Source organism: Branchiostoma lanceolatum, chromosome 1, assembly GCF_035083965.1.
Source record: "Branchiostoma lanceolatum isolate klBraLanc5 chromosome 1, klBraLanc5.hap2, whole genome shotgun sequence".
NCBI lineage: Eukaryota > Metazoa > Chordata > Leptocardii > Amphioxiformes > Branchiostomatidae > Branchiostoma > Branchiostoma lanceolatum.
Window position 1 is genome coordinate 37,977,944 of NC_089722.1, and position 21,953 is coordinate 37,999,896.

Consider the following 21,953-nt stretch of genomic DNA (forward strand, 5'->3'; position numbering starts at 1 on the left):
GCCCGTTTTATGTGGTCAGCTTTTATTGGAGTTTCGACAAGTATGTAGCCCCTTTAAACCGCATATTTCTGTCTTCTCTTACCTTGTTTTTACCAAAATTAATTTGTATGTTAATCACTGACACTTAAATCAGGTCACACATCAATGTAAATCCATGTAGGTGACAAGTACTAAATAAAGAGGATATTGTTTTCTATGCTGGGCTAACATCTACTGTCTTGTCTGAGACATGGAAATAAAAGCATGATGTTGGTGGAGTTGGAGTTGGGAGTGAGTCAGTCAGAGTAAGTCTGATTGAGAGAACAGAAGAAAACAATGGCCAGTGTCGTCAACGCCACCGTAAGGGGAGAAGTAGTAGTTACCAGTTGGTATGATGTAGCTGTTGAAGAAGATCAAGATTGGGCTGTGCATGTCCAAGATATGTTACGCAGACACGGATTTCTAAACATTTGGCCAAACACTGCTGTTGATGCCAAATATTTTGGAGACATATTTAAGGAAATCATGAAAGACACATTTCTTTTATGACTCGAGACACACAAAAAGAAGTAATAATAAACTGAAAGTATATTCTAAAATAAAAACTCAATTCGGTATAGAAAACTACTTGTGTGACAAGCATTACCAAACTGAGAATAAGTGCACATAAGCGCCCAGAAATCGAAAAAGTTCGTCACCGCAACCTTTCAACGGACCAGAGACTATGTCCTTTACGTTAAGATAGTATCTCACACGAGAACCACTTTCTAATGACTACCTATAGTGACGAAAGACAAATGTTGATGCAATTAATCACGTTTAAGTCAAATATAGCCATAAGTACGAGTATCGTTCTTATCATGTCCACATTCTATATCTATCCACCAAAGCCAATATGATTATAATGCTGTTCAAAAAAAGAAACTATCCTATTCCTAAATACGCAATCTAATGTTTGCAATAGTTCCGTTTAGTACTTAGTTGGTTTCATTGTATATAGTAATTTTAAAGTAATGCAGTAGGATTTTCGAAAAATTGACCTAGATTGTAACTTATGTTATATATAGATTGTCATACATTGTTAACGATGCAATTGTTGTGCAATGAAAACCATGCATTCGTACATTCAATTCATCGATTCATCCAATGTGGATCATCAAACAGTACCAATATATTCTGGAAGTTAAATTTAGAAAACACAACCAGCTGGACACCATCAGAATTAGGTCTGAGATCAGTAGAAAGCCTTCTGCAGAAACTTGCCTTCTTCAACAAGTCTTGAAATTAGAAAAAAAACTATTTGCATCAATGGGCATTGCTAGAATCGGGCACATCCTGTAACTACTGTCACGCCATTCACAGATTGAAATGTATATCTTAAGTGTATCTACTGCACATGGCAGTGCCATTATTACTACAAGAATTCAAAGTCATGAGCCAACAGTATCCTCATATATAAAGCATACTATTAGACATTTATCTTCAGGACAAACTTAATATTCCATGAATTATAGGTCCTCATAACCTAAAGACAATTCATTTTCATTTGACAAGGCTCGCAGGATCATATGGAGGCACGTGAAACGTTATTCTGCCCACACAGTAAGCACGAGCACCACGAGGTAAGTTAGCAGAACATAGCCTGCAGCGCGATGTGCCTGCAATGCTGTAGACCCGCCTACAGGACCAGAACCATCGCCAGGATCAGAACCATCGCCAGGAACGGAACCATCGCCAGAATCAGGGGTTGGTGTGGCGCGCAGGCTGCAGATGTCTTCTGTAGGCAGTCTGGTTCCACGGGGGAAGGGGAGGTCATACCCTTGCAGGGCATTCTGTGTTTTGCAACGGAGTAATATGTAAGCATAGTATACATTTTCAATAAAAAATAGTAATATCAATATGGTCATTCATTTTACGAGATTCACATGCCAGTACATGCAACCGAAGCTGCCAATTCAACTAAAGGTACTGCAGCAGCAGTAACGTTCAAGTTGCCATAGAGAAATTGTACATTGATTGGTTTATGACTAGCAGGATATAAGTGATATGGTGTGTTTTTGTGTGTGCTTTTATAATACGAGAAATACATAGAGAAATTTTCATTGACACAACAAAGGTACAGCGACTTTCGCAATGTCTTCTACAACTATACATGCAAACAACAAACAATGGGATACAAAATGATTAACCTACGTACAAGTATATGAATACTTCAACATGTCGAGTTTAACCTATCACTTACACTACTACAATGTAGTTCTAAGATCTAAACATTCTTTGATGTATTTACCTATTTGTACACAGTAAGGGTTGCCCCTTCTAGAATGTATTTGAATTTATCGATAGAATGGAATGTATAAAATTCTGTTGAGCAAGCAGAAAGAAGTTTGAACAGCTTTGAGCGTTTATCGTGATATCGTGTACAATCTAGGATAAGGGTGGAACTGTCTGGCACTTGGGACACAGCCTTGGGGGCAAACCAGCTTTAGCTCCTATATCAAAACATTAAGAGCTTTTGTTCCCTGTTACTTCAACCTTGTCTTGAGTTGTCTAATTTGCTTTCTATTGGACTATCAAAAAAAAAAATTGTCTTCTCTTTATTTGCATATCAATTCATAGTTCGTGGTTATAAACCTGCTGTTCGACTGATCTTGCTCACAGTCACTGACGAAAAGTAGTGGATGCTACTTGAAACGTCTGACCGTTTCCAAAATCATATCCAGTTGTTTGAGTAACTGCTTTTTTGGCGTACCTAGGATAAAGTGTTGTTCATCTTCAATCCATACAACCAAGGCCACTAACGCAACTGCATGCAATACAACAACGTAAATTGTTATCTATCACCTACACATCTACAACATGGTTGGACTTACAATGTCCACGTTAGACTGGGGTGTGGCCTGGCAGTACGAGTAGAATGTTGAGTTCAGGAGAAATTCGGAGAAGTCTCGCCCTTTCTCGCGAGTCCACGGAACGGCCTCCATCACCTCCTCGTAGGACATGTTGACCATGTGTTCTGGCGCAATGGGGTGGACGTTGAAACTCTCGTCACTGTAAACACAAATAAGAAAGAAAATCAGTCTCTACTAAAAGCAAGTGTACAGACGTAAGTACGGCAGGCGTGTTTTTGTAATGTTATCCTGGCTGTTCTTATCATCATGGCAGAAAATCTGAACGTGTGGGGAAGTTCAACAAACAGCCTATCAACAAAGCTGAAGATGCAAATTTTCATGTTCGTATTAAGTGAGGGCACGGCAAAATACCTTCTCTCACATATTTACGATGCTTTATTTCTCTTTAAATATTATTTTTTTAAGTAGCCTGTATACTTAAGTCCCTTTTAGAATTACCAAGAGATCAGCAGTCTGGCGTCATTCGATTCCTAAGGGCAATAAAAGTATCAAGTTTGAAGCCAACTCGGATCAAGTTGGCTTTGAACACCGAGAAAGGAAAAAAATACAATGTTTAGGCCTTATCATATCAAGCAACGTTATCATTCTTACGTGCTATAGATATTTTCAACAGCACAAAACTTCATTACTGAAGCCATATGCTTTTATTGCATATCAACGTTAATGATAAGTAACTAGAGTTCCAAGAACTCATACCTTCATCCAATTATGCTAACCTTTTCCTAAAGTATTATCAATGCTTCTCATTGGTTTCTACAAATAAGATCCTCATGTGGATGAATTACAGTTGGTTATCTTCTCCACACGAGTAACATTATTTGTTCAAAATATTAATGTCTTATCTAAGAAAGAACGCCTACTGTTGCATTCCAGCATCACTTATTAAATAAGGTTGACGTAATTTGTAACTTCTTATCTTTGTGGTGACGCTAACGTAAATCATCTATAATCTGAGTGCGTTCCTCACTTCTGTTTATTTCTATTGTTGCATGTATTTAAACCTTTGAAAAAATATACGCACAATACAAAATTCTGGACACCAGCAAAGTTAACTGTGTGATGTACATTCGGCGTGCTGTCGCAGAAGGTCATGTTGAACTTCGGGTAGTAAAGGAAGAAGCTCTCGCACATCTCCTCTGTTGTAGCGGTCCCACCCTGTATTTTAAGATTTAAGAGTTAAAATCAACCCCAGGTGTCCATCTACGCTAATCTTCAAAAAGATCTCTACAGGGTAGGGGACAGTATCAAAATGACCAGACGGGGCCAATCGGATCCTGTCTGGCCAATTTGATGATGTATCCTTCCCTGAAGAGATCTGCTTGGAGATTACATCTCCGCTTCTACAGACTTTGGGCCGCACAGTTGTGCAAGCACTACAGCACTACGGATAAACCATTGGTAGAGTGTGTTCATACTCTATTTATAAGTGTCTGATGCTAAGCAGAAGAAAGCAGCATGCTCCATTTTTGCGTCTTTAGGTTTGTACCCGCGACGTACGTACTCAGCTTTTGAACCGATGGCCGTATTTCTTATATCTTATTCAATACATGTGTTTCTAGCGACACTGGAAACATGTTTGTTGAATAGAGAACTCCTTTGAGGCTTCAACCACAGTCGAGTCGAGACAAAAAAAAGTACGACACACAAACTTGGAAGGAAAAGGTAAAGCCTACTTACAAACACCACAGAGTCTTTGTGTGCTGAATTGTAGATGCACTCAGTAATCAAAGTGTCTCCCTGTAAAAAAAAAGATACAGCGAATACCAGTAAACGTTTAGGGAAAGTGAAAAATATACAAAAGACCCTTTTCATGCAAGATCATGAGCTAGGTGTAACAAACACAACTATGATGTTTACTGACGCATGCCTGATTGATGGTAATTGTTGTTTTTCCTTTATTCCACGTTTGGTGGTAGACTTCAGACTTTAGTACTAGTGCACTCTCTTCTGTGAATAGCAAATGTAATGACTGAAACGGAAAATAAAGGTATGGTGGCCATTAAGGCTAAATCAATCAGACAGTACAATAAAACAACATATTAGACATCTTGGCCTATCAACCGACGTCGAACCGGGACGGCAGTCGGTACTGACTTCCTGTTACCTTTGACCCTACTGCTGACGTCATGCATCCCGAAGATCAGTGCGCGTCAAGAATGTAGGTAGAATATTTGATAAAGGCCTATGGCAATGGTCAAAATTCTGGTGGGTTATTAATGTATTGAATAACAGTATGAAAAGCATATCGTACCGGATAGACGGTGATTTCTTCCTTCAGCATTCGCGTGTTCTGCAGGTTGAAGTCGCAGTTGTCGTCCCGTGCGATGTCCGTCTCCATGCCGTTATGGATCAGCCTGGCGTTCAGCTTGACGCCCAGCAGATGGGCGTGCAGCATCACTCCGATAATCTTGATGGGTTCTCCGAGTTCCTCCATGAACTAGAGATATAGCGTATACGATAACTGACGTAACAATTTCGAGCTCTTCTATGAACAAGAGATGACAAGTACGACAAGCGTTGACTGGCATAATCATTGAACTATGTTTGTGTTTAAGTATCGACACTGAAAAGAGTTACTCATAGTTTTGTGAATTACCACCCAAAACAGAAGACAACATTATATGAATCCCCATGCTCTTTCCGATAATTCCTGCCGTCACGTATAGGCCATTGATAATTCGCACTTCTAGTTCAAAGATTTCACCAATTCAGCACACTAGAGATAAACAGACTCGCTAATTGGTATGTGATTTTAACTGCTTTAAGACTAAATGCAACATACAGTAGACACCACACATGGGAGAATAACGGAGGCCATCTACATGGAACAATTCCTTCCATCACGAAGTTTCCGCTATGGTTTGGCACGAGTAGGTGCCGTACAGTGAGATGCCCGCATTACTGTACAAAACAGGTATGTTACCCCCAAAGGTGGTTTACTGGTTATGCTGAACAAACGAAGTGTACTCACTGCGCTCAGACACTGCGGGCTGCAGAACCCAGCTGACCTGAAGTCCACGGCATGAGGTGGGATGACGTGCCATTTGCTCACCATCACTCCAACTTCCAGGGTTCCAATATCGTTGTCCCTCAGCTCGGGTGTATACGTAAGTCTGATGCCTGAACTATCGGACATACCTGCGTGGGCATATATAGAATACCAGTTGACAAAATATCGGGGACATTAGATATAATCACTGCTCGGACATGTTATGAAGGATCACATTCGTCATTTCGGATGGTGACGTAAAGCCATGGACCCTGTGTATGGGGGGCCTTAAGGCATTAGCCTCAGGCGTCAAACTTCTGCACGTAAAATATCCCGGCACAATTATCGAAAAGAGTAGAATTGACCCGGTGTGCTTCGGGCTTAGAACGAGAGACGTAGCCGCATTTCACTACTAGCTACTTGAGAAAAAATCATGCTTCCGTTTAGTTGAGGTTGCCTAACTAGAATCCAGGCTATCCTTTAAGACAAATGCTTTGACTTTTCCTATAAGGCATTTGCAGAGACATTGCGGTTAAAGATAGGCGTACAAACGTATACTTTTCCTTGGCAATAGTTGTCATGATAAGTTTGATGGAGTGGAAACAGGGAATGTGGCAGACCTACAATTGAATTGCTTACACTAGCATGAAAGTTCACCTGTTGGTGAATTACAGAATGGGAAATGTTTAACTGTTAGTTGGACTCTCCGGAATGTTCGACTAAATCACTCAGTCCTCTTCAGCTTTCTGACTACGCTCTGGACACGTGACTTGTCATCAATGGGTCAAAGGTTGTTGGAAGTCGATACCGACCAACCTCCTCTTAACTTTGACCCATTGCTGACGTCACACATGCGACAAGTCACGTGTCCAGGAAGATTGGGTCAGATAGCTGAAATAGACGGGGTGAGTCCAATATCTTGAGTTGGACAACAGTTAAACCTTTTTATATGATTAACTGCTTACAGTTTAAACGGTCGATCCAACACAAGGATTTTCATGCCAAAAAAAATGTAATTTCGATTTTTCAACAAACCTTCCGACGAATCACTGATTAGGGTTTCAAACCTGAAGCCAGCTGAGGATTGTCGTAGTGCACCTCCATCAGCATATGACCGCTGTCCTCCTCATCACCGATAGGGTACCCAACGTGGTCTGGATAAATTACGTCCTGAGGAAAAGGAAAGAAACATTATGATTTGTCAATCAGGCGCAAACACTCACGGTACATGGGGTACGTTGAACATTCAAAAAGCAATTAGTTTAGAATCGGCTTATATTCATGTGAAATCTTGAAATGTCTTTGAGGACAGCCATCGCTGGGCCGACAACATCTGCATAAAATACAATATTATATGAATGTGAACTAAACGTGTTTACAATTTGGAGCGTGCATGCATTAAGCCACGGTTTGCGTGTCATGTGGTATTTATGATATCGATACTTGTTCTTTGGTCATTGGTCATAGATATAGACTGACGGGAGAGAATGCGTGAGCCTGCAATTTCCCCAATTCTGCCATGAAAGCCGAGTCTTCAGAGAGTATCTCCCTGAAATGTGCCTAATTGTGCCAAGTTATTTCGGTAACTTTCCAAATTTTCGTCAATTTTCCCTTCCACGGGTAAAATACGTGATTTCAAAAAACAAAATGGCCGCGCCCGGAATGTAACATTCTCAGTTTAGGCACTAAATCAGATACAAGGGAAATATATTTCAAGTGGCAGTATTGCCTGTGAAAAAATTGTGTACAATTGCAATAACTAAAATTCCCAAAAAAAAGACACTGCGCTACTTCGGGTTATTTTGCCAATCTTGTTTGTTTGGGGGGTGCAAACAGCGCCGGTTTAAGCCACTTTGCAAGGGTCTTTCGCAATTTGGCACAATTGGGTGTAATCCGGTGTGATACCTGCTTAAACAACATTTCTGACAAAGCTAACCTAATACTGCTGCTTAACCTACCCCTCCGCCGATGGCCCATGCTGCGACGATGCTTCCTTCGTAACAGCCTTCCCAGTCGCTAGGCATGTTGGGAGACCGACACTCATGTCCCGGATGTTCCACCGGCAAGATGGTCATGTTTGGGTTCGTCCTGCACTTGTAGATCACCAGATGGTGAAAAACGCCTTCGTTACCCGGGGTGGTGACGGGTTCAGCCTAATGTAGGAAAAGGAAGCAATTCGAAATTCACTAGATTCATCTTTTTCTATCACCGGTACCATAGACCAACACCACCATAACGACAGTACACCACTTGAAAGTTATGGTCTTTGATGCTCAGGGACTTTGTTTTCATATTTATCCAACTGCCAGAGTCTTGATATCATCCATACCTACATCAACTGAAGGGGCATCTTTTTGAACATATGTAGCGTACCGACTAGTGCTGCGTACCTAAACGTAACATCAGGTACAGGTACCGGACCTGTACCTGTACCTGAACAATTTTAAAAAATTTACAGGTGTTTTTCTGAACTTCAATAATGACAGAAACATAGATGAACTGTTTACAACTTGTCAGTAACTTTATTCAAAGAACATTTGCTATCAAAACTTCCAGCCGGTGTTCCATATTTCATGGGCCCCCATGTAAATCTGGGCCCCCATTCACATCTGCTTGGAATCTGCGTGAACCCTAAACTACGAAGGCCCACAGCGACATAACACAATCAAAAATAGATAGATATACGTACATTAAGTTTAGCTAAGTGTTACGTGTACAAAACAGCGTACACCCCCACTGCTAATACCTTTCAGAGGCCATGAAATTTTGGATCGCATTTCATGGAAACAAAAGGCTTGTTTCCGTAAAAAAAACCCACTTCAATAGATCTTGCCAACAAATATATTCCAAGTATATCCTTAGATGTAGTCCGTAGATGTCCCGGGTCCCGACAGCGGCTATGGTATTGTTGCTTTGGGTACCCGTGATATTTTGAGGCCCCCTTAGTCGGGTCCAATACTTTCGAGGCTTGTTCCTTAAAATCCACAAACGGATCTTTCCTAGAATCAAATTCCATCTGTTTCCATTTATAACATCAAGGAGGCGGGGGGGCCAATCTCCACGGAGAGGCCAAGGTATTTTGGGCCCCTTCCGTAGGGACCAATACCGTGGACACTGATTCCTCAAAATCAGAGGACATAGAGCCTCATAGAATGATATTCCATTAGTGTCGAAAGCAGAAGTCCGTATAATAGTTCACGGAGGCGGGGGGACCAAATCTCCACGGAGAGTCCATGTTATTTTGGGCCCCCTTGTCATGATGATTTGGGCCCCCTCTGCAGAGACCAATGCCATGGAGACTTGTTCCTTAAAATCAGAGGAGATAAAGAGAATGTTCCAAGAATTGTATTCCGTCTGTTTCCAAAGCAGAAGTTCGTATGTTATAAGTTCAAGGAGGGGGGACCAAATCTCAACGGAGCGGCCATGGTATTTTGGGCCCCTCTTGCCATGATGATTTAGGCCCCCCTCTGTAGAGACCAATGCCTTAGAGATTTGTTCCTTAAAATCAGAGGAGATAAAGAGAATGTTCCAAGAATTATATTCCATCTGTTTGAAAGTAGTAGTCCGTATATTGCTAAGTCCAAGGAGGGGGGGACAAATCTCCACGGAGCGGCCATGATATTTTGGGTCCCCCTTGCCATGATGATTTGGGGCCCCCCTCTGCAGATTCCGGTTTGTCCGGTCGTGTTGAAGAGCTTTCCGGAAACAGCGATGCCAAAGATTCGGGTATATATGTCCGGTAGTGCTGGATAGCCATCTAGAAACAATGATGCCGAAGATTCGGGTATTTTCGGTAGTGCTAAAATGCCTTACGGTAACGGCGATGCCGAAGATTCGGGTATGCCCGGTAGTGCTGAAGTGCCATCCAGAAACAGCGATGCCAAAGATTCGGGTATGTCCGGTTGTGCTGAAGGGCCATCTAGAAACAGCGATGCCAAAGATTCGGGTATGTCCGGTAGTGCTGAAGGGCCATCTAGAAACAATGATGCCGAACATTATGGTATTTCCGGTAGTGCTAAAATGCCTTACGGAAACGGCAATGCCGAAGACGCTGGTATGTCCGGTAGCGCTGAAGGGCCCTCCGGAAGCGACCGTTTCGTAAACAGTGGCATATCCGATGGAACAGAGGGTTCGTCCAAAAACTGTCGTCTGTCGCAAACAAGATCGACCTGACCAACCCAGCAAAGATTTTCCTTTGTACCAACCGACTGCTATTAGTGGTTACGAACAGACCAATGAGGGTTAAGTAAGGTTAGTACGCCTCATCTGCCGTGATCATTAGAGAAAATGGCAGACGTCTCCCTTTTAGTTTGCATTTCGTAATGATATTTGACCTATTTAAGTGTTTTAATGGTACTCTTCCATATAAAGTGGACAAAAAACAGATTGAAAACATTGTGTTTTGCCTAGAGTTTTTTCATGCAGTATATCGCCGTATATCCATGCATACAGTGGGAATGCTAGTGTACATTGTACGTCTTTATATAATTGTCCAAGGTGTGGATTTTAATTAAATAACTTTATATTGAATATGTCATATTGTGATATCAATAGACAAGACAAGAGCCAACGTACTGTTGGGATATGCGAAGAAAACTAGTTTAGTATTCGACATGTTTCAATAATTTCTTCTTTTGCCAAAGACCTGTTATTTATAAATGGTGTCATTAGAAAGAGCGAGTTTGGGAAAATGTCAAAATATTGTGATTATATCATTACATGTATAATGCGATGCTTTTTCTTTTCTTAGTGAAGCTAGTCTCGGCTTATTCGGTATGCAATCTTGAATATGAACATGAAAGACGTATGTATCCTATCTGTGATTCATTTAATCCAACAACATTAACAGGCTTGCTGGTTCTTCCTGTGTCTAGAACATGTATAGCAATTCCTTCCCACAAATGCTCCTTATGTACTACGATTTTACACACGAAGGAACGAAATTAATAACGAACTGTAGTCTATTTCATACTTACTTACTTACTTGCTCGACATTTTATCAGTAATATGGTGCGTTGTATAAAACCTATTCATATCTATACATAGGCATGGCAAACATGGAGACATAAAATGTTATTGATTAGCAAAGGAAAATAAACAGCATCCCACTAGCCGAAGGCGTGAAATAATCAGTAATAATAAAATTGATTAGCCTACTGGTAGTCTCTAGAAATGTATTTCACATTCATAACAGACGGAAAATTAAACCTCTACAGGAAACACTCTGGTCATACGAGTTAATATACGATAATAACGATGAAAGATTAGGTAGGAGCAAAATATCTGATTTCCCTGGCAACAGCGACATACTTGCTACATCTGTTTGACACCTATGTGGGAAGCATAGATTGACGCAGAAAGTCACACGAACTTGTGCTCTTAACTATATCACGTGGAGTCCTTCCAGATGGCCTGTATTACAAGAGAGATTTAGTCCAAATTATCTAAAAGCAAGCAGAGTATCAAGTGTTCCTATTTCAAAAGATTATTGATACCTGTAAAACGCATTGAATGTCGACAACATTACGCAGGCATGTAGCTCGGGTTGCGTACACCCTTGGACCTACCCATGCATTTGCTAAAGCACATTCATTTGCTAAACACTAAGTACGGCGAAAATTAAAAACAAGTCTAGAGTTGCAGAGAAACGCACCTGCGCATCTAATCTCACGCAATATCGTTGGTATCATAATCCATGTGCCAGCCTGTACCTATATCTGCTGAATCCGGCTAGACGGCCCATAATACACGTGGTATTGTGTTAGAAATGCGTAACAGCCCATATGTGATCAACTGTTGCTATTCTGGCCTCAATGGGAGGTTAGCTCCATCAGTGCCTCCACATGCGAAGTTCTCATATACGGACTTCTGATTTGGAAACAGACGGAATATAATTCTAGGAACATTCTCTCTGTCCCCTCTGATTTAAAGGAACAAGTCTCCAAGGTATTGGTCTCTGCAGAGGGGGCCCAAATCATCATGCCAAGGGGGGCTCAAAATACCATGGCCACCCCGTTGAGATTTGGTCCCCCTCCTTGAAGTTAAAAATATACCCACTTCTACTTTCGAAACAGATGGAATACAATTCTAGGCACATTCTCTTTCCTTTGTCTCCTCTGATTTTAAGGAACAAGTCTCCAAGGCATTTGGGGTGTCCCTGTGGTTTAGTGGTCTGCTCTTCTGTCTCTCACCACATCTGGTTCAAATTACTTGGACCAGAAGGACTTGGGTTCAAGCCCCAGGTAGGACACCTCTAGACAAGAGGGGCATTGAGTCATACCAAAGACTTAATAAAAATGGTACATACTTCTGAAACAGTATGGAAGTTAAACACACTTCACTGCCAGTGGACTAGCCCCCTGCTACAGTGATTGCACCACAGTGTGGCCCAGGGCTATGAAACGGAGATGGGCACCGCCCTATACAGCAATAATGGTGTGGGAGGATTTTAACTAACTCCAAGGTATAAGTCTCTGCAGAAGGGGGCCTAAATCATCATGATAAGGGGGGCCCAACATACCATGGCCGCTCCGTGGAGATTTGTTCCCCCCTCCTTGAACTTAGAACTGTACACATGACTGCTTTGGAAACATACGGAATATAATCCAAGGAACATTCTCTTTGTCTCCTCTGATTTTAAGGAACAAGTCTCCATGATCCAAGGCATTGGTCTCTGCAGAGCGGGGCCCAAATCATCATGGCAAGAGGGGCCCAAAATACCATGGCCGCTCCGTTGAGATTTGTTCCCCCCTCCTTGAACTTATAGATATACGCACTACTGGTTTCGAAACAAATGGAATATAATTCTAGGAATGTTCTCGTTGTGTCCTCTGATTTTAAGGGACAAGCATCCAAGGCATTGGTCTCTACAGAGGGGGCCAAAATCATCATGATAAGGGGGGCCCAACATACCATGGCCGCTCCGTTGAGATTTCCCCCCCCCCCCCCCCTCCTTGAACTTATAGTATACGGACTTCTGCTTTGGAAACAGATGGCATATAATTGTAGGAACATTCTCCTTGTCTCCTCTGATTTTAAGGAACAAGTCTCCAAGGCATTGGTCTCTGCAGAGGGGGCCCAAATCATCATGACAAGGGGGGCCCAAAATAACATGGACTCTCCGTGGAGATTTGGTCCCCCCCTCCTTGAACTTATAGATATACGCACTACTGGTTTCGAAACAAATGGAATATAATTCTAGGAATATTCTCCTTGTTTCCTCTGATTTTAAGGGACAAGTATCCAATACTTTGGTCTCTGCAGAGGGGGGCCAAAATCATCATGGTAAGGGGGCCCAAAATAACATGGACTCTCCGTGGAGATTTGGTCCCCCCATCCTTGAACTTATAGATATACGCACTACTGGTTTTGAAACAAATGGAACATAATTCTAGGAATATTCTCCTTGTGTCCTCTGATTTTAAGGAACAAGTCTCCAAGGCATTGGTCTCTACAGAGGGGGGCCTAAATCATCATGACAAGGGGGCCCAAAATAACATGGACTCTCCGTGGAGATTTGGTCCCCCCTCCTTGAACTATTACGCGCACTTCTGCTTTAGACACAAATGGAACATCATTCTATGAGGCTTAGTGTCCTCTGATTTTGAGGAATCAGTGCCCACGGTATTGGTCCCTACGGAAGGGGCCCAAAATATCATGGCAAGGGGGCCCAAAATACCATGGCCTCTCCGTTAAGATTCGATCCCCCCCGCCTCCGTGATGTTATAAATGGAAACAGATGGAATATGATTCTAGGAAAGATCCGTTTGTGGAGTTTAAGGAACAAGCCTCGAAAGTATTGGGCCCGACTAAGGGGGCCTCAAAATATCACGGGTACTCAAAGCAACAATACCATGGCCGCTGTTGGGACCCCACCCCACCCCCCTTGACCCTGTAGACATCAAAGTTGGAATATGTTTGTTGGCAAGATCTATTGAAGTGGTTTTCTTTCACGGAAACACCCTTTTGTAAGGAGCCACAAATGATCCAAAATTTCATGACTTCTGAAAGGTATTGAGATAGCCTAGTACTTGTCTAATATTACAGTGTTAAAGCAATGAATTAGCAGTGGCGGTGTAAGTAACTTAGCCAAACTTAATGTACGTATATCTATCTATTCTCAACACAGGATTGTGTTATGTCGCTGTGGGCCTTCGTAGTTTTGGGATCACGCAGATTCCAAGTAGATGTGGAGGGGGGCCCAGATTAGCACGGGGGGCCATAAAATACGGCCTGAATTATCTGTTGCATATTAGTTACGTTGTTCCAAGGTGCCACTTTGGTCACGTTTGGTGTTGCTTGAGGCCATGAGGTCAGGAGATTAGTCACAAAATAAGCACATACTTGGTGTAAATTTATATCGGTACAGTACAGGTACATCATGATCCGGTATTTTGGACCTGTACCTAATCAATTTTACGGTATCCTTCCGGTACACGGTACCGGTACGCAGCACTAGTACCGACCCTGTCCTAATATGAACCTTCTCGGTTCTACTTTCTTCTTGTTCTATCTTTGTTTAGACTTGTTTTCATACAACAGTGAGAGAGAAAAGTATTCAGTCAAGGTGCCTGTTTCCAGATCCTCTGTTAGTATATGTGTATTAAAACAAGATAAATAAAGGGGTTGTATAAAGTTGACATGTTTTAAAGACCCACTATGTAGTTTTAGGCCAATACAGAAAGTAGATTTTCCTACTGTTTCTTTGCATAGCAAGCTTTATCAACTCTATAGAATTGCTTACCGATATTCAGGAAGGGAGGTTACAACATAACTGCACCATACAAACAACTTTAAAAAACTGTTATCCTCCATCCAAAACAACACACTGTGTGAAACTAACACATGGCCACACATGGCTTCTGTACTTCTTATCAGGCTGATCGCCCAGTGGGGTGCCTGTTTACAGTTCACCAGTTTCTGTAAAAAATCATCCTTACCAGAGTTCTTGCAGTTTTGAAGGGAAAATAACCACACTTTATTGATACCCTTCAAAGTAGACTCTTTAGAATAAATTAATAGTTGTATTCTACCCTCTTGGAAAAAGATATGTGTGTTTCCAAAGAAGAAGAGCTTCATGACATCTGGCAGTCTAAAGTGTGCCTAAGTGATTAGACCACCATGGGGGTCCTCCAGTGCACTGGGATGTTGTTGTTTATCTACTATTGAGGTGGTGTCCGGGAGTTTTTGTTTTGTTTTTGTACAGTTCACAAACACCCAAAATAGACGAAATAATGAAGAAAATATGCTGAAAAGGGGTTGTACATGTCAGTACCTGCTATTAACATTAAGATTTGTTCACAAGAATATTTTCAATTTTTAGGCCAAAATCCTACATAGTGGGCCTTTAAAGGTGGTCATAGACTGATTCAACTGATTTTTTAATCACAGTTCTTGGTCAACATGTAGATATACAGAGTGCTTTTTCAGCATGTTGGAGCCGCACACGTACCTTGATGATGTGGTGTTTGCTGGCCAGGGTCGGCATCTCAAACACACGGCACCAGTAAGTCGTGTCCTGAACTGGAATCGAGACCTTAAACAGAGCACAAAGCCATTGCAATATATGAACACTGTTCTGTTGATAACATAGTATCAACGGTAGGCTACAACGTTAACGTACGCCAAACGTGTCAGTCTTTTCAGAAAACATCTATGTAATCTTCAAATCAATTGTCGACTGTGTGCTCATTGGCGGGACAAATGAGCAACGGGTTGTGACGTCACAAAAAGACTCAAAGCCATACTAGATAATGGGGGATCTTTCTGTGACGTCACGACCCATTACCTATTTGTCTCACCAGAGCACACAGTAGACAATTGGTCTAAAGATTGCATCGATTCTTCTTACAAAATACCATTTTTGCATGTTACTGAGAAAATGTTATTTGACTGGCACTTCAATGTCTGGTTACTCTGGTATAACTCTTTTATACACAATGTGTATTTTAGATCTTTTCTACTTTTCAGAATATATCTTAGATCAGAGTAAAATCAACTTCCATCACAACAAAACAATTCTCTTCAATGTTCATAATAATCACTTCTATTGAAAAAGAGCATACTTCTGGCTCAGCGAGACTAAGATTCACCATATACATTTACCACTATAAGCATAATTCTCTTCCTTAGACGCCATGCTAGCTTGTTTGTTTGTTTGTTTGTTTGTTTGTTTATTTGTTTGTTTGTCTGTTATTTATTCATTCAGGAAATCCATCAGTAAGATACAACAGTTTCTACCCGGCGTCCTCAAACTTAATAATATACAAGTACCGACTAAACAGATAATAGTCAATCCTTAAGTCAAATAACAACTAATCAAATAAAATTATGATAATCAATCATGATTGAAATTACAACTAGATAAAATTACAACTAATTCCGTGACATCAAAATGAATTATACTAAATTACAGCTAATAGAATCAACTTACAACTTATACTTTTATCGTCCCTTGAATCTAAATCTAACATTGAGTAAGGAATAGAATAGATGTCACAAAAGTACCCAAATCTTTCGTAAGTTTTCTGTAATCCTTACGTTGTTGTTCAGTAGATCCAGTGTGTAAGTCGTGCCTGTTGTTGGCGTCTCAGTAAGTTTCCTATTGAGAAGAAGTGTAGCTCTGGCTCCCCTGTTGGTCCCGTGGTAGGCCGGGCCGCTCGCCCCAGACTCATCCTCCGGATCCTGGTCATGCCACGCCCACAGCACACGTAAGGTGTCCTCCTGGGTAGGGCAAACATTGGTCAACATTCAATCTACAACGCACACTGGGTACGGAAACCACGTCTACAAATTTGTTTTTGTTTTTTTACCTGACGTTAAGTGTTTTCTTTTATAAATGAAGAGATCTCGGTATTTCATTTCTCCTTACATTAAAAAAAGACTTTATTTGGGTAGCTACTACTGACGTTGATGACGCGGTCCCTGACGTCACATGTCGTCAGCTTCCGGTTGAACCTCAGGACGGTGTGAGTCCCGTTCTCGTACGCAGACACCAGCTCCCAGTCCTGGCTCTCGTCCACAGGGGGTTGTGCCTTTGCCTCAGCATACCGGTCCTGGGATGCAACATTTTAGAAATTATCATGACGATGACTGTTATTTGCACGTTCTTGTCCACATGGGCTAAATGTGATAGTTTCACAATGACTTGAAAGGCTAAAGGTAAAGTATTATTACTTGTAGTGTTGCTAACGAACAATGCGAGAAACAAAAGCCATGCAACCACTAAATTTATGATTTACAAAACAGTTAAACATATAAAGTCATATAAGGTGAGAGGTACAGGATTGTACTAGTTTGGCCTTAGGAATGTTGTCTATGTTAAGGTAGTAGCACACAGTATACAGCTATGACGTAGCGGTAAAAAGAAATAGTGCGCCCTAAACCTTGAACCATGTGTCAAAAGATTAACGTGAAAGCCAGCGAGGCATAAACTTGATCTGTACGGTAGTATAATAAGTGGGCTTTTAGACCGTACGAATGAAATTCTGAAGTTTGCCGATTCGGCGTATAAATGCGCTTGACCTTTGCAGCGGCCTGCCGGGGTGAGTCTTTGAACTTTGAACTTTATTCAATTTTGAAGCGGTGGCCGCATCGGCAGCGCCGAGTGCTAAAAGTACATACTTAACGCAGATTGAGATATCATAGTTAACCAATATACAAAATCTAGTCGAGAGTATCGAAGAGTAAAAATAAAGTAACAGTATTAGCTGGTGCATGGAAACCAAAGAAGTTCATAGAAGTAATATTATAGCAGTAAAAATAAAATATAGATGAAATGATAGCAGATAAATGGTAAACCTTAACTAACATTTCTATACCTAGCTGAAGCAGGAAACAATGGAATTTATATACTAAAAACAAACGAAATTGATATAAATAACAATACACAACTCGAGGGGAGTATGATAAACAGTGTCAGCTGGGTGGCAAGTGGATTTCTTATTTAACCATAGTTGTATGGGGGGGGAGGGGGGCAGGTGAAAATAATATAAATAATAACAGTGGAGTATTGGCAGTAATCTGGGTGTAAACAGTTAGTGCGAAGAGCTATAACGGGCTAGGTTTACATGTAGCTGTGGTTTGAGGATATGATGTTACATAGTAACTGATAACAATTAACAGAGAGTAGTGAGATTTAACAATGATAAACCATAGTTATCGTGTAACTATAATAGGCATAACAAAAAGTAGGCTGGGTGACAAATGGTCTACATAAGCAACATAGCTGGTTCTGGATGACCCCGCATGACCCCGTATCAAAGTGGCCGTCAAAATGTTTAAAAAAACACTTTTTGGGGGGTTTTCAGTTATTTTGTAGATTGTATCCTCGACTTCAACATATTCGTTTGTCGTGATTTTGTATTGCACCCTACTATGCTTTTGTCCACGTCGATGTCGGTCACTTTGTGGTCCTTAACTATAGAAATCCCCATAGGCCGGAAACTGTGTTCTGCTACCTTATCACTGTGACTCATTGAGGGGGTGGAGTGGGTCTTCAATGTACCTGTGACAAATGAATTTTCAATCTACAGGTCGATTCGATCTGTTCTTGGAAACCATTCTTTAAACAAATTAAACAAAACTCCTTCGGTAGACATCCCCTACAGAGACGCAACCCGCACACGAAGTCTTGAATATAACGTTAATACATTAATCCTATATCACGACTTGAGCACAAATACAATTGGGCCACTTGAAACTAGATAGGAAAGAACGAAACACCACCTACATCCCACCGACAGTTCTAAGAACTAAGACAAACGACGAGCGTGATTTTTTTTAGAATTGTTTTAAATAATTTTTTTAAGAAATGCACTTTTGTTTGATTGAAAATTAAAGTACATACCTATGTCTTTGCCACTGACTGAAACATAAGAAGAACAACCGAGAGGGCGATATGATTGGTCGAGCATGATCAAGTAGTACACGTCACTATCGCTCTACAGGTCGTCGACCTGGAAACACCAAAACGACCAAGAGGGCGAAACGATAATTCCATAGTGTAAATGTAGTGGTTCGTGAAAGTTCGCGTCAGGAAACAAAACGTTCTTACAATAATATGGACACTTTTTTCACTAAGTTAAAGGACCAATTTTAAAGGGCAATGGGTTGCAAAGAACATACAGGATCATGTATTACTGTATTTATTGATTTACACCTCCTTGATTGAACACACTGGAGCGTGTAGCCTTGTCAAGTTCTTACTGTCTTTTCTGATCTGGACTACGACACTTACAGGGGAAAATACTCAGGAAACTGTGTTACAGCCAAAAGAAGGAAATTTAAATTCATACAACATGTATATTGTACGTTTACGCGTCAGAGATTATGTCCTCATTCAGTCGGATTAACAGAGCAGCGCAGGTAAACAGTTCGCCCGATCGGATTTTCAAGAGCACATTTTTGGCAGCAATGCGACCGGTGCCCTGTCGGTCACTGCGCGATTTTTATGCACCGATGTACGCAGGCCAATTCAATGTGAAAGGGTAGAATTTTCAGACGAAAAATACGCTCGACGATTTTGAGGTTCGGCGATTTTCTAGCTGTCAACAACTTTAGCCGAAGATCGTTAACAGTGCGACGAAGTCCCAGAAATGTTGTGCACCGCGCCCTTATTGACATACCCGAATTTGCACAATGCCGACGGATTATAGCCTTCGGACAGGCCAATCTTTCTTCCCAGCTTGCACAAAGGCCTCCGATCATGTTACAACACTGTAAACAAGGTCCTCATGTGTTGACCTGAAGCACCATTTCCTAACCAACTCTTACCAATTTTGTAGTTCTTTTCTAAGTATCTATCGGGTTTGCTTTGTCTTTGAACTGCAGTACGACAAACTCTTTACAGAACCAATGCCTTACTTCATACGTTGACTACTGTCAAGAATGACTTATCAGTACGAAAAGTGCGTATTTCTCTTGACCTGTCACGCTTGAAAGGTGCGTAATGCTCTACAGGTCGCGCCAAATCGTAAGTTTATATACCAATCTTAAACTCCATTCTACAGTCCCATCTAACTCTATAGCTAGAACCTTCACTTTCCACTCATTTGCTTGTCTTGTGAAGCTGTCTTCTTTTTCTATTTGTTTCGCCAAAAACATTTTATGTGATCCTTTTCGTAGATAGAAACGAAAAGTTGTATCATCACTTTCTGTGGTTACGCTTACTTGCAGGTAACGTTATTCTTCTAAGAATTATCACAAAGCAACATGCATGGACTTACCGTGAGGTGCGCAGTCCCGTCTTTGACCCAGCCGATGGCGATGTCGGATCCCGGCATGCCTCCGTTCGGGGACAGACCCAAGCCGACCCATCCTGTCGTCTGCACCTGGGCCTCGAACTCGATCTTCTCGTCGTCAAACTTCCAGAACAGGTGGAACTTCCCTTCTTCGTCCAGAGATTCGTGGTGGGTGAAATCATCCGCACAGACAAGTTGCCCAAAGAGGACGAATACAGCCGCTAAAACTAGAGTACACGAAACTTTCTCCATATTGCCTTGACAGCTGCGCTCACCGTTCAAAATGACCCACTTCTTTGTAACCCAAGATATATAAGCACGTTACGTGAACGTACTGCGCCTGCGCAAAACTCTTCAATGTAATGTGGAAAAATTATGATGCAACGTTTACCAAACATCCAACAGAAATCTGGGTTTTCTGTTGTTTTCTGTTGGATGTTTGGTAAACGCTACATCATAATTTTTCCCGTTGCATAAGATATCTTTTTGAAACAATATGTGGAAACTATACACGCGATATTATCCTTATATATGCGAACAGGGCCTTATATGGTACTTTTTTCTGAATCCCCTATGAACATTACATAGAAGAATTTCGCGCAGGCGAAGTACGTTCAGGTGACGTGCTAGATTTATACTTCCTGCCTGAACTCGTGACTATGCCTCATCAGAATGTTCTTGGGACGTACCACTGGTGATGACTTGAGGGAGAGGGACGAAATGTATACAGTATATGTAGAAAGTATGCGGATGAAGTTGTCACAATACATGTAAAATGTCATGCTTCTCAGTCTTTAAGAGTCATTTAACAGGGATAGATTTCAAAATATCTACTTCTAATTAACTATCGATACGCCTCTTTCTGAGAGTCTTAATGACATTGTCTATCTATTGTCTTCAAACGATCTATAGGTTAAATACCGTAACGCCAAAATTAGTTACTCAAGCAACTGGTACTCAAGCAACTGGTTAAAATTTTATCCAGTTGCTTGAGTAACTATTTTACTACCTGGATGTCTAACTTTCATCAACGTATATAGGTTGAATACATGCATTTGTCCCGTAGGCCGGCTGCAGAAGTTGAACGGTCTATGGGTTGTAGAAGACAAAGGGCCACTGGCCATGTCACTAGAATATCATAAAGGGGTGTGTCGATAGTGTGGTAGTAGATATTTAGAAGAGTATACCTGTACCCAAGCAAAGGAAACTGTGGACGTGGAACGTGGCACCTTAACTCTAACCAAGGAGGTTAAAATGAGATTTTAACCTCCTTGCTCTAAGCCTCACTACACTATTAGAAAACTAGAGTTCCACGACCCCATACCTTCGCCGACTGATGTTAGCCTTGTCGGGATGCATATCATAATTGTTTTCTATTTATTATCCAAATAATGACCTCATTACCACATGTATTATATCAGTTGATTATCTTCTCCAAATTACACAAGTTTGAAAGTTTTATATTACCAAAGAAGGTTTTTATAGTATCTCCTCATATATTATGTAGATGAGACCCTCATTTGCATGGTGTATATCTGATTATGACTACATCTACTTTACTTCCAAGTACTGCAAGGCTGAAGCCCCCATCATTTACCATTATGGAGTGTGTTTTATGTTGCCATTAATCATGCAAGTTAGGTATCAATTTACATTGATACCCATTGATATTCCTCTCTTTCTCAGTTACAAATGTCACATGTTTATGAGTAATATAATGGAATGCAGCAGATGTATAAACTTTCCTGATTAATTATGCACTTTGGCTCCTTATTTGCATAATTAGCATACAATCTTGTCAGTAATCACTGAAGCTATCTACATACCAAATGT

At 41.1% G+C, this 21,953-nt stretch overlaps 1 protein-coding gene across 1 annotated transcript; it reads right to left on the reverse strand.

Annotated features, from left to right (window-relative positions):
- Nucleotides 1-549: 549 nt before the first annotated feature.
- On the reverse strand, nt 550-20,436 carry LOC136421811 (DBH-like monooxygenase protein 1 homolog). Its single transcript, XM_066409377.1, has 12 exons — nt 20,106-20,436; nt 16,788-16,934; nt 16,420-16,602; nt 15,332-15,415; nt 7,839-8,033; nt 6,948-7,050; nt 5,863-6,029; nt 5,143-5,328; nt 4,569-4,628; nt 3,913-4,046; nt 2,853-3,030; nt 550-1,811 (listed from the first exon to the last, which is right to left on the reverse strand). The coding sequence occupies exons 1-12, from the start codon at nt 20,370-20,372 to the stop codon at nt 1,566-1,568; spliced, it is 1,950 nt and encodes a 649-aa protein (XP_066265474.1). The 5' UTR covers nt 20,373-20,436; the 3' UTR covers nt 550-1,565.
- Nucleotides 20,437-21,953: the final 1,517 nt, after the last annotated feature.

Bases quoted from the DNA above. Each gene is read 5' to 3' on its own strand.
- LOC136421811 (XM_066409377.1), bottom strand. From the start codon at position 20,372: ATGGAGAAAGTTTCGTGTACTCTAGTTTTAGCGGCTGTATTCGTCCTC. The intron at 4,629-5,142 runs GTACGATATGCT...TTTTTTTTACAG, and splicing joins AAGAAATCACCGTCTATCCG to GGAGACACTTTGATTACTGA. The intron at 1,812-2,852 runs GTAAGTCCAACC...TGCAAAACACAG, and splicing joins CCCAGTCTAACGTGGACATT to AATGCCCTGCAAGGGTATGA.